Source organism: Gobio gobio (genome assembly GCF_949357685.1).
Source record: "Gobio gobio genome assembly, chromosome: 16".
NCBI lineage: Eukaryota > Metazoa > Chordata > Actinopteri > Cypriniformes > Gobionidae > Gobio > Gobio gobio.
The window spans coordinates 50,802,920-50,815,978 of record NC_137109.1 but is presented as its reverse complement, the minus strand read 5'-3'; the positions used below and the strand labels follow the sequence as shown (position 1 = coordinate 50,815,978).

At 41.0% G+C, this 13,059-nt stretch overlaps 2 protein-coding genes across 2 annotated transcripts; both read left to right on the top strand.

Annotated features, from left to right (window-relative positions):
- Positions 1 to 1,343: 1,343 nt before the first annotated feature.
- LOC307140110 (zona pellucida sperm-binding protein 3-like) lies at positions 1,344 to 2,873 on the top strand (the record flags this gene model as incomplete). Its single annotated transcript, XM_079839354.1, has 7 exons — positions 1,344 to 1,733; positions 1,812 to 1,933; positions 2,014 to 2,117; positions 2,183 to 2,360; positions 2,433 to 2,550; positions 2,622 to 2,701; positions 2,774 to 2,873. The coding sequence occupies 7 exons, from the start codon at positions 1,344 to 1,346 to the stop codon at positions 2,871 to 2,873; spliced, it is 1,092 nt and encodes a 363-aa protein (XP_079695480.1).
- Positions 2,874 to 5,183: 2,310 nt separating this feature from the next.
- Positions 5,184 to 12,505, top strand: LOC307140109 (zona pellucida sperm-binding protein 4-like; the record flags this gene model as incomplete). Its single annotated transcript, XM_079839353.1, has 8 exons — positions 5,184 to 5,432; positions 11,098 to 11,188; positions 11,258 to 11,445; positions 11,517 to 11,614; positions 11,683 to 11,840; positions 11,927 to 12,119; positions 12,189 to 12,336; positions 12,416 to 12,505. The coding sequence occupies 8 exons, from the start codon at positions 5,184 to 5,186 to the stop codon at positions 12,503 to 12,505; spliced, it is 1,215 nt and encodes a 404-aa protein (XP_079695479.1).
- Between the last annotated feature and the right edge of the window lie 554 nt (positions 12,506 to 13,059).

The window sequence follows — 13,059 nt, the reverse complement described above, 5'->3', positions numbered from 1 at the left end:
CAATAGGGTCCTCACACCATTGGTGCTCGGGCCCTAAAAATGTATTTCAAAATAATATTAGAAACAGAGATTTATTTTTGATAGAATAATGACTTTATAATGTTATTGCAGTCTTACACACATGCTGTACAGTTACTCTGAGCAGTGCATTAATTTCAGGGCACTGGGCATTGCGTCATTTAATTACTGTATTTGCATTATTGTAAAGTTAGGTTTAGGGTTGGGGTAGGTGTAAGCGTTAATCTGGTAAGTAGCACATTTATTTATTGTTATTTAGTTGTGAGATTTTGTCTCACTTACGACCGTTGCTGTACCCCTTTCAGCCACAACTCTTCTTCTCTGTTTTCAGTGTATTTCTGTGGCAGGATTACAGCGCCACATACTGACCTGGCATGTATACTACATCGTTTTGAGTCTTTTCAATGCTATTTTCAATGATATTTCTTGAAACGAGGGGGGAAAAAAAGATCGGATAGGGAAAGCTCTGGCTTCGTGTGGACGGAGCCTTAGATAACTTAATCCAGATATTTTAATCCAATCCGCAAATTCGTTTGAAGAACCAAATTAGCCAGAGATCAGTTATCATGATTAGAAGATCTGGGATCTGTCAAATCATCTCAGATGTATTAAGAGAGGTACGAAGAATGGACCCCAGATCTGTCATTTTGATATTTAAAACAAGAAATCATTTTGGTTTAGCTACTAATAACCTGCCCTTATTTGGTACTTCATTTTATCCTTTTATTCAAAATTGCTCCATTTCAGTTCCGGCTTGTTAAGATTGCTGTCAATGTGAGGGAAGAACGTTTTCTTACACTCTAAACCTGACTATAAACATTCTCAACTTTATTATTTTGGATACTCTAGTGTACAATTCTGTCTGTGGCCATGTTTCTGAATTAATAAAAAAGGAAGACGCAAAAAAGACTTGGTTGTTTGTGTTTCAGAGAATTCTTGAAAATAAGAAATCATTTGGTTTAGCTACTAATAACCTGCCCTTATTTGATACTTCATTTGATCCTGAGTGATAAACAATCAATGACTTACACCTGTGATATATTGATTGAGTAAATTGGCAGGTGCAGAGAAAAATGATGCCTGTCATGAGAAAGGTGGAGCCATGCTGATTTACATCTGTATAAATTTGGATGGTAGCACCCGAAAGTGTTGTTGAAACAAGCTTGGCAATAATGGGGTTTTGGCAGGTTGGATTTGGATTGGTGTTTATTCTTGCTCTTGGATTTTCTGATGCACAATGGAGAGCAAGAGCAGCACATAATCGCAGTCCAAGTGAGTTTAGGCCTAGGACATTGGCTCAAGCTTCTCAACAGGCTGATTCCAGGATGTCTGTGGTTCCCAGTAAACCTGGATTTGCACCACAAACGTTTCCTGACTTTGGAAAGCCTTCTCAAGATCTTATGGGTGTTCAATCAAAAGAGCTGTTGCAGGGTCCAGTGGCAAAACTGACGTGGAGCTTTCCAAGTCTACCAGAGGAACCACAGCAACCCGACGTTCCTTTTGAGTTGCCGCATCCTGTCCCTGCCAACAGTGTAGCTGCTCAGTGTGGAGAGAGCTCGGTATATGTGGAAGTGATGAAGGACTTCTTTGGGACTGGGCACCCACTGTTGTCCTCTGCTTTTACACTGGGAGGCTGCACTGCAACTGGAGAGGATCCTTCTGCTCAAGTGCTCATCTTTGAGTCTGAACTGCATGGATGTAGCAGCACATCAATGGTGGGGTTTTATTTTGCCGTTACTCACAGGGACAGTTCAAAAACATCCATGATCGTTTTCAATTAACTTTCTTTTTAGGTGACTGAGGATGAGCTTGTCTATACCTTCAACATTATCTACACCCCACAAGAGGTTTCATATGGTGTTCCTATTGTAAGGAGCAGTATTGCGGTGATTGGTATCGAGTGTCATTATCCAAGGTAGGATCTGGATAAGATCTTCGCTGGATCTGATCCCACCATTTATGGGCATGAGATGACCGCTTGTTTAACTCCTACAGAACACATAATGTGAGCAGCGATGCCTTAATGCCCACTTGGATCCCATATGCCTCAACTAAGGTTGCAGAGGAAGTCTTTGTCTTCTCCCTCAAGCTCATGACTGGTTGGTGTATCCCAAACTGATTTGTGGCATGCTTGTGACCCTGTGCTAAGACTCTTTCTTTGCAGATGACTGGATATTTGAGCGACCTTCTAACCAGTACTTCCTGGGTGACATGATCAATCTTGAAGCATCAGTGCGTTTGTACAGCCATGTTCCCGTCCGTGTGTTTGTGGACAGCTGCGTGGCTACTGCAGTCCCTGATGTTGCTTCTGTCCCCAGATACTCCTTTATTGAGAATAATGGGTAAGAGGTGCTACCTCATGTATACCAGCTTCCAGAAGGGTTGCAGGGTTTCTAACTGGGTTCTGTTTACAGGTGTCTGGTTGATGCCAAGCTCACAGGCTCCACGTCTCACTTTATGCCTCGGACTCAAGGTGATAAGCTACGGTTTCAACTAGAGGCGTTCAGGTTCCAGCAAGCAGACAGTGGACTGGTACGTGTGTTTTAGTTGTGCAACTCTTTGTATGATATGCTACCATGGTGAACAAACAATTGTCTTTGCAGGTCTACATCACATGCATTTTGAAGGCGGCTGCAACAACCTCAAGTTCTGAGCAAAAAGCTTGTTCATTCTCTGCTAATGGGTATGTTGTCTGCTAGATGGGTGTACAGGTAAATTAGTTGTCGTCAAATTAACTGAGGGTGTTTCTTGTCAGTTGGGTGTCCGCAGATGACTCTGACCAGGTGTGTGGCTGCTGTGACACCACTTGTAGCGTCAGAAGTGGAAGTGATCGGCTGCTTACGGGTATGGATTAACTCTGATAACTGTTATTGTCATTCCTGGCTTTAGTTCTCACTAATCATTTGTTCATCAGATCTACAATGGGAAAAGGCGTCTGTCGGCCCCATCAATGTTAAGGACCATGGCCAAAAATAACTGGAAATGCCACGTGATTTAATAAAAGTGATCTTAATAGATTTGTGTATGGTCCTTACTGGCACAATACTAAACGTATCTACATGATTTGACTGTACAAATATGCACCACAAAATGCCTTTTACTACTGGCCTGTGTGGGGACTGATATTTTGTAGGGCTAAGCCTGTTACAACACTAAAGGGCATTTCAATGGCATCACATCCTTTCTGGTGCTTGGTAGATACTTTTGGGGGGTCACGCTAAGAGGCAACATCCTGCAGTCTCTCTTGAAGCCAACACTGAAGTGACTTAAACTGCAATTCATCGACTGGCTGCTAGAGACGAGCTCCAAAAGGAAGTCAAATCTGTATCTCCCCTGTGTTAAAGGCTTAGTTCACTTCAAAATTAGAACTTACCCCTTCTCATCCTAGATGTTCATGCCTTTCTTCAGTCAAAAAAAAATGAAGGTATTTTTGAGAGAACATTCCAGGATTTTTCTCCATATAACGGACTTCTGTGGCAACCAACAGGTAAAGGTCCAAATAATACAGTTTCAGAGGCTCTGCATGATCTCAGATAAAGAATAGGGTCTTATCTAATATAATGATTGGGCATTTTCAATGTAAAATAAAAATGTGTATACTGTACTTTTTAACTGAAATTGCTCTGGCGCGGTGTGCCACAGATTATACTGGACTTACTGTCATAGCAACAGGTCCGTAAGATCAAACCTGGGGTCCGTTCTTCGTACATCGCAACTCCGTTAGCTGGATTTGATTGTTGGTGATTTGGCATGATCTTTGATTGTTTGGTTCTTCGAAGCTCATCCTGAACTTGCTGTCATAGCAACAGGTCTGTAAGATGAAACCTGTGCGAGCGGCTTATTTCATGTAAACAGGATTAGAGTGCACCTTTTTAAGTGGCGTTGATACTTAAATTTTGTCCCAACAACTGCAACTTTATTACAAGAGTTCTTTACTGAATCAGGGGCAATAATTTAAATCACAATAATAATTAAAGCTGCAAGCAGCGATGAAAGGGCCCTCGCACATGCACCGCCACCTGGTGGCCTCAGGAAAACGGCGAATAGTGGGCGACATGCATTTAAGCGGGTAAATATAGGAGAAATATGGCAAACTCACTTCATTGTGCCACACTTCCTTCTGCCAGAAGGTGGCGCTATGACTAACTGAATATTGGCATGTAGATGTGTTTAGGTCAGGACTCTTATCAAACAAGTGAAGTTTGGGGGAGATCGGACATTGTATGCCTGACTTACAACAGCTTCCTGTTTCATGGTGAAACATCAGACTTTGTCCAGCCACAATTTAACATCTAACAAGATTAGACTGACCAAATATGATGTTGATCTGATAAAATCTCTAGGAGGAGTTTGTCAAAGTACCACGTCTGGAAATGGCAAAAACTGCAAACATTTTGCAGAGAAAATTCCAAATATCTAATTTCCTGTTGGGTTTTCAGATTTTGCTTCCAGGGACTTTTTTTAGGTATTGGACATGTGTGTACCGAATTTCATACTTGTATGTGAAACGTAGTGCGAATGACGCTTAATTGAAGTTTTGCAGGTGGCGCTATCGAGCCATTTTGCCACGCCTAACATGTAGGGTTAGGGTTAAGTTATTTCCCAACACTGCTAAGTATATATGAGTAGACTCGTCCCCTCTGTCATAATCAAGGAGTCGAGGGTCTGTCCACATAAACCTTCCTTGTCCACTTATGGAACACTTCAAACTGGCGACAGGGATTGCCCCGTGGGGAAGTGCTTAGGGAGGTTTGTGAGTGTGTTGCTAAATTTGGAACTACAGACTACTCTTACTATTTCTGCCATATAAAGATACTGTAAAAGTAGTAATGCTAGTTAATATTTCAGCATGTCTACAAGCGAAGCGGAATGCACCAAACATCTAGCCAAAGTACTTTGGGCAAGCTCTAGTAGCAAACCTGAGCATGAACCTTTTTATTTGTCTTCAATATGACACATCTGACTAATTGGAGTCAAGATACATCACATGCGTATAATTTTGAGAACCAATGAGAATTTTCTGGTAGCATAAGCTCCCATTTGGGCAAGTCTGGAGAATCATGACTGTTAATGAAGAGGGAGGGATTATCGTTAATTAGACAAAATCTGTAGAATACAAAAAGACCAAAGGGCATCATCTCAACAGTGTGACTAGCTGTTGAACGATGGCAGGAAGTGGAGTGGAGAAGGGGTGTGGAGCAGAGATGGCAGGAAGTAACGTAGGAGTGGGAGGTGAGGTGGAGATGGGAGAAGAAAATGCTGGAGAAACTAACAGTGGAGAATGGTATACAATAGTACGAAATTTCAAAAGGAAAAAGAAAAAGAAAAACCTTAATGATGATAATCGTTGGGATTCGGATGTGGAGAGTATAGTCAGTAAAGTTTCATCTCAAAATAGAGGGGAAGAGTTTAAGGTAAAACTTCAGTTTGATTCTCCTGGTTCTGTTAACCCATTGAAACTGACGAAAGCCTTACATGACAAAGTAGGTACTGTGAATGTTAAACCACTTAGAGATGGTAGCTTGATGATTACCTGTTCTGACGCCAAACAGAGAGATGATATGATTAAAATGACAACTTTGGCAGGAAAGGAAGTTAAATGTTTTGTTTGGGGACAAAAGAAAACAGTGCAAGGAGTAATTACAGGGATTTCAACAGATTTAACATCTGAAGAAATCTTGGAGAATGTATCAGGAGCTAAAGTAGTGAAGGCTAGGAGATTGATGTATTTCAAGAATGGAACAAAACAGGAGAGCTTATCTATACTATTGCAATTTCAAGAGGAAGTGCTCCCAAGAAGAGTTAAAGTAGGATTCATGAGTTTTCAGGTACGAACATATGTTCCGCCTCCCCTAAGGTGTTTTAAATGCCAACGATATGGTCATGTAGCAGCGGTGTGTAGAGGCAAACAGAGGTGTGGTAAATGTGGAGGAGAAGATCATGAATATGGCAAATGTAACGAAGGTACAAAAAACAAATGCTGCAATTGTGGGGGCGAACATAGTGCTGCGTATAAAGGATGTGAGGCGCATAAACGAGCGGCGGAAGTACAGAGAATCAGAGTTGAAGGAAAGTTGACGTATGCTGAAGCCATTAAAGTAACTAATGCAAAAAGAAGTGAGATAATATCACCAATAACGAGAGTGGCTGAACAGAGACAGGATCAGAATCCTAACAGGACAAGAAGAGATGATAGCCCTACAGCAACCAAACCAGGTATTGGAGTGGATAGTGTTGTGTTTGTAGCATTTCTGGCAGAAGTAGTCAATTGTTCAGCTCAAACACAAAGCAGAACAGAGAGGATTAAAATTATCATAAAGGCAGCACAAAAATACCTTAATTTGGGGGAAATAACAGTAGATGCAATAAATGAAACACTCATAGCAGGGACACAGGAAATTCAGTCATCATGTGGAGAATCGTAATGGTTATTGTAATTCTGCAATGGAATGCTCGGAGTCTTTGTTCTAACGGGCAGGAATTTAAAAAGTATATTGAAGAAAGGAGTGAGAAACCAAACGTTATTTGCGTACAAGAAACATGGCTTAGGCCTCACTTAGATTTTATACTACATGGATATGTGGCTGTACGTAGGGACAGGGAAAGTGGTACTGGAGGAGGTGTAGCTATGTTTGTTCAACAGGGAATAGGATATAGGATTATAAATGTAAGTAAAGATTCTGAGGCGATTGTAGTTGAAGTATGGATAGGAAAAACGAACATATGGATAGTGAACTATTATAATCCATGTGGGAAACTAAGTAAAGAAACTTTAGAAAAGATAATTGGTGAAGAATCACATAAGACCGTTTGGTGTGGGGATTTTAATGCTCATAGCACACTTTGGGGTGGTACACACACTGATTATAATGGAGGTGTGGTGGAAGAATTTATAGAGGAGCAAGATCTAGTTTGTTTGAATGATGGAAGAGCAACTAGAGTAGATGTAGCAAGAGGGTTAGAATCTCCAATTGATATAACATTGGTCTCTAAACAAATAGCAAGAATTAGTAAGTGGGATGTTGTACACGATTCCACAGTAGGTAGTGACCATTATCCAATAGTCTGTGAAATAGGAGTGGGACCAATTCAGTTGGAGGAAATGGGTTTCCCTAGATGGAAATTAAAAAATGCTAATTGGGCACTTTATAATACGATATGTAGTATGAGGTTAGAAGGAATTAGTCAAATCAGATATGATAGTATAGATGATTTTAATGCAAACATAGTAGAAATCATGCATTCCACTGCAAAAGAAGTTATTGGTAAAGGAAATGGATTAAAACAACACAAGACAGTTCCCTGGTGGTCAGAGGAATGCAATAAAGCAATTAAGACAAGAAATAGAGCTTTTAGGAAAGTTAAAGGATCCTTCTCTTTTAATGACCTAATAGAATACAAAAAGGCACAAGCAGAAGTTAGACGGACGATTAGAAAAGCTAAACAAAATTACTGGAAGCAATTTTGCAATAATATAGGGAGAGAAACGCATATTAGTCAAGTATGGGACATGATAAGAAGGATGGGAGGAATTAGGAGGGAGTATACATTGCCAGCTATTAAATATAATAACAAAATTATGATAACAAATAAAGATAAAGCGGAGGCTCTGGCAAAAACATTTGTAAAAGTTCATAGTTCTACAAATCTGACACCTGATGCAATGAAAGGTAGAGATGAAGTAATGAGAGAGCACTCTAACATCATAATGGAAAAGGAAGATTTTAATGGAACAGTAAATGATTTTTATTCTTTTTTTGAGCTGAAAAGAGCTTTGGTAGGAGCCAGAGAAACATCTCCTGGTAAGGATGAAATATGTTATAAAATGGTTGAAAACTTAAATCCTCAAGCGCAGTTGGTGATCCTGCAGCTATATAATAAGGTATGGGAGTTAGGGGTATTGCCATCAGCATGGAAACACTCTGTTGTTATCCCAATTGGGAAACCAGGTAAAGATAAAGGTGAAACAACTAGTTATAGACCTATCGCACTAACATCTAATTTATGTAAAATAATGGAACGTATGGTCACTGACAGGTTAACTTACATATTAGAAAGTAGGAATTTGCTAATACCACAACAAAGTGGTTTCCGTAGAGGGAGGTCAACTATGGATCCGGTGATATGCTTGGAGGATGAAATCAGGAAGGCTCAGACTAAAAAGGAACTGGTAGCTGCTGTCTTCTTTGATGTGGAGAAGGCCTATGATATGTTGTGGAAAGAGGGTCTTCTGATTAAATTAGAATCCATGGGAATTGGGGGAAGAATGTTCAACTGGATTATGAATTTTCTGAAGGACAGGACTATAGAGGTAAGAGTTGGAGTATCTTACTCTAAAGTTTACTCTATAGAAAATGGGGTACCACAAGGAAGTGTATGTAGTCCTATTTTGTTTAATATCATGATTAATGAGGTTTTTTCAGAGGTTGATACTAGACTTGGGAGGTCTTTATATGCAGATGATGGGGCAATATGGGTAAGGGGTCGTAATGCAGCATTTGTTGGAAAAAAGCTACAGACAGCAGTCAACATTGTTGAGAATTGGGGAAATAGGTGGGGTTTTCGGTTTTCTGTGGACAAGACACAGGTTATTTGTTTTTCTAAGAAGTGTAATAATCCTGCAATACAAATTACTCTTTATGGGCAATCAATCAAGCAGGTTCAAAGTATAAGGTTTTTAGGTGTGTGGATGGACCATAAGTTGACATTTGGAGATCATATACAGAAAAATGTTACCAAGTGTAAGAAGGCAGTCAATGTTATGAGATGCCTGGTAGGAAGTGGTTGGGGTGCCAGTATGAACTCTCTTAAACATATTTATATTGCGTTAATTAGATCAACATTGGATTATGCATGCATTGCATTTAGTTCAGCTGCAAAATCTCATTTGCAAAGGCTTGACTTAATCCAAACACAAGCCCTCCGCCTATGTAGTGGTGCAATCAAGACTTCTTCAATCCCAGCTCTACAGGTGGAGGTTGGGGAGATGCCTTTATCTCTGAGACGTCTTCAGCTTGCCATGGTATATTGGGTAAACTTACAGGGGCATAAGCAGGGTCATCCAACTAAACCAGTGTTAAATTCATGTTGGGAGCATGGAAGAAAGCAATTTAATAGTTTTGGATGGGTGGGAAACGGACAAGCCGAGAAACTGGGACTAGTTAAATTAACTAACAGCTGTGCAGTGGCGTTACCTACTATTCCCCCTTGGATGTTTCCATTACCAGTTGTGGACCTTGAAATCGCAAATACATTAAAACAATGCAAGGAATATGGTGGGATGAACGATCTGGTAAAGCAATATCTAGCTCTCAATTATAATAATAGTATTCAAATATTTACAGATGGCTCAAAAGACCCAAATACAGGAAAGACGGGAGCTGCAGTATATATACCACACTTTCAGAAATCCATACTTAAAAGAACTTCAGATCATTTAGCAGTTTACACTGTGGAACTTTTAGCTATTTTACTAGCACTCACGTGGATAGAGGAGGTTGGACCTAATAAATATATTATCTGCTCAGACTCAATGGCATCATTAATAAGTATTGCAAACTGCAAATCTGTCTGTAGGCCTGACTTGATTTATGAAATCTTTCATAGTCTATATAGATTACAAAATCTTAATATTGTAGTGAGTTTTATGTGGGTCCCATCTCACGTTGAAATAGAGGGTAATGAAGCAGTTGATCGTTTGGCTAAAAAGACTCTTGAGTCAGATCTGCAATGGATAGTTCCATTGAGTAAAATGGAAGTGAAAAGTGTCATTAAATCAGGAATCAATGGGTTATGGCAAGAACAATGGGATAAGGAGATCAAAGGTCGTTTTTTATATAAAGTACAGAAACAAGTGACAACAAGGAGACAGGGTGGTTGGAATCGAAGGGGAGAAACAGTGATCACAAGGTTAAGAATTGGACATACAGGTCTCAATCATAATCTCAGTCGTTTAGGGAAACACGCAACGGGACTATGCATTAACTGTGACAAGAGAGAAACTGTAGAACATGTATTACTAGAGTGTGAAGCATACAACATGGAAAGAACTATACTATTAGAACAAGTCAAAGAATTAGGTTATACACAATTATCAGTAGAGGGTTTACTTTCTTTTTCTACATCAAAACCATCAGTATGGCCAGTTCTCATTAGGTACTTAAAAGAAACAGGTTTATTTGATAGAATTTAAAAACAACACTACAATTTTTTTTTTTTTTTTTTTTTTTTTTTTTTTTTTTTTTTTTTTTTTTTATTAGCATATAAATCCGCATTGAAGCTCCACACCCCAAGCAGTTGGTGGCGGTAATGCACCAAATTGGTATGCCAACCGCCAATAACTTTAAAGAAGAAGAAGAAGAAGATCTCAACAGTGTGACTAGCTGTTGAACGATGGCAGGAAGTTGTTGTGCTGTTCAATTGCTGGCACTTTGTGTGTGGTTTTGTGCTTTTTGTCATGCTGTTCCACAGTGGAGTAATCTGCCCCAGTATCCTCAAGCTCCGATGTTAAAGCAAACTGATCAGCGGGTTCAAAAACAAGCTAGTCACCAGTTTCCTCAGAAGGTTCAACAGCTAGCTAGTCAACAGTTTCCTCAGAAGGTTCAACAGCAAGCTAGTCAACAGTTTCCTCTGAAGGTTCAACAGCTAGCTAGTCAACGGTTTCCTCAGAAGGTTCAACAGCTAGCTAGTCAACGGTTTCCTCAGAAGGTTCAACAGCTAGCTAGTCAACAGTTTCCTCTGAAGGTTCAACAGCAAGCTAGTCAACAGTTTCCTCAGAAGGTTCAACAACAAGCTAGTCAACAGTTTCCTCAGAAGGTTCAACAGCAAGCTGTTCAACAGCAAGCTAGTCAACAGTTTCCTCAGAAGGTTCAACAACAAGCTAGTCAACAGTTTCCCCAGCAGGTTCAACAACAAGCTAGTCAACAGTTTCCCCAGCAGGTTCAACAACAAGCTAGTCAACAGTTTCCTCAGCAGGTTCAACAACAAGCTAGTCAACAGTTTCCTCAGCAGTTTCAGTCTAAGCAGCCAGTGGCGCAGGCAGAGCCCCTTGACAAATGTGCTGTAGCTGATTATGAGCAGATCCAATGTGGCCCACCTGGTATCAGTGGTGCTGAGTGTGAAGCTATCAACTGCTGCTTTAACGGACAGCAGTGTTACTATGGGAGGGCAGGTAAGAGTGAGTCAATGTAAAGGTGTTCACGTTAAACCACTCCTCAGTAATAACCTGCTCTTGTGCCAGTGACTGTCCAGTGTATAAGAGATGGTCAGTTTGTGGTAGTGGTGGCTAGAGATGTTACACTACCTCGCTTGAGCCTGGATTCAGTCCATCTCCTGGGTGGAAATGACCCATCTTGCAGTCCTGTGGGATCCACACCTTCCTTTGCTATATACCAGTTCCCTGTCACTGCATGTGGCACAAGCATGATGGTGAGTAGCTGCTTGTGGTTCTGTTCTGCATGGCTTGGAATGGACTGGATGCCAACAGTTACTATTTGCAGGAGGACGGTGGATATGTGGTGTATGAAAACCGAATGACCTCCTCGTATGAAGTGGGTGTCGGACCACTTGGTTCCATCACAAGGGACAGCCATTTTGAGTAGGTATTTTTTTTAGAAAAAAATATTAATCCTTGACAAGGCTACAAGCTCACTATTTGTTGTCTAGGCTTCTCTTCCAGTGTAGGTACTCTGCTACTTCTGTGGAAGCTCTGGTTGTGGAGGTCAACACTGTTCCTGCACCTCCACCAGTAGCGGCTCCTGGACCCCTCAGGGTTGAGCTTAGACTGGCAAATGGTCAGTGTGTCACCAAAGGCTGTGCTGAAGGTAAGTGTCTGTCCAAGTATGCATGAGTATTTTCTAAAACTCCAGGTTGCGGCAGTTTCTGGTTAAACGCTGATTTTCTTTCTCAGGGGATGAGGCATACACGTCCTACTACGGTGACGCTGATTATCCGGTCACAAAAGTCCTGCGGGAGCCTGTGTATGTTGAGGTGCGCATTTTGGAGAGGACCGACCCCAACATTGTCCTAATGCTGGGACATTGCTGGGCGACATCAACCCCCAGTCCCCTCAGTCTACCCCAGTGGGACCTTCTGGTTGATGGGTGAGTAAGGCCAGTCTTTATCCATCTAGTGCGCTGTAAGGCATTTCTGACTGCCTCTTTGCCTTTCAGATGCCCTTACCAGGATGACCGTTACCTGACCACATTGGTTCCAGTGGCTGGATCTTCTGGTCTTCAGTTCCCAACCCACTACAAGCGCTTTGTTGTGAAGATGTTCACATTTGTGGACCCAGCATCACTGGCTCCTCTACAGGAAACCGTATGCTCTGCAGCTTTTCCTGAATCCTTAATATTAGGTGTTTTTCTTTCTGTGGCTTAACCCTTTCCCCCTCTGTTAGATCTTCATCCACTGTAGTACAGCAGTGTGCCATCCCTCTTCTGGCTCCTGTGAGCAAAGCTGCACTAGGAAAAGTGAGTGCTTGTTGTAAACTGACTTCAGGAACCTTGAGAATTTGTTTTTTTTAAATGCCTCACAATTCTACCATTTCTTTTCCAGGAAGAGATGCTAACGTCAAGACCATCTCTAGTGGGCAAACTGTGGTGTCTAGTGGAGAAGTTAACCTGGTCATGTGACTTTAGTAGTTTTAATAAACTTCTTAACTCAACTGTCTCTTTGGTATTGATCTTTCATGACTGTTCTCAGTTTGATTTATTGGGCTACACTACTAAACCAGAGTTCCCTTTTTTGCTTCAAGGTTATGCTTGACTTGAACTAAACAAGCCAAGTTTCTGCCCAAACCTGACCTATTTGCCAAGTTCCAGTTGCTAACCTGGGTCCCTGTTCTTAATGGTATCAAATCTGTTTTGGTCTCTACTTGTGGCTTTATGGCTGGACTAACATAACTGCTTGTATTGATATTCACGCATGCCAAGTCCCTCTGTTTTTTGGTAAGAAAGCCCCCCCGAAGTCATGCAAGTACAGCATTGCATCTGCAATGAAATCAGTCTCAACCTGCATTGTCCTTTTTAATCCCAAATTGTG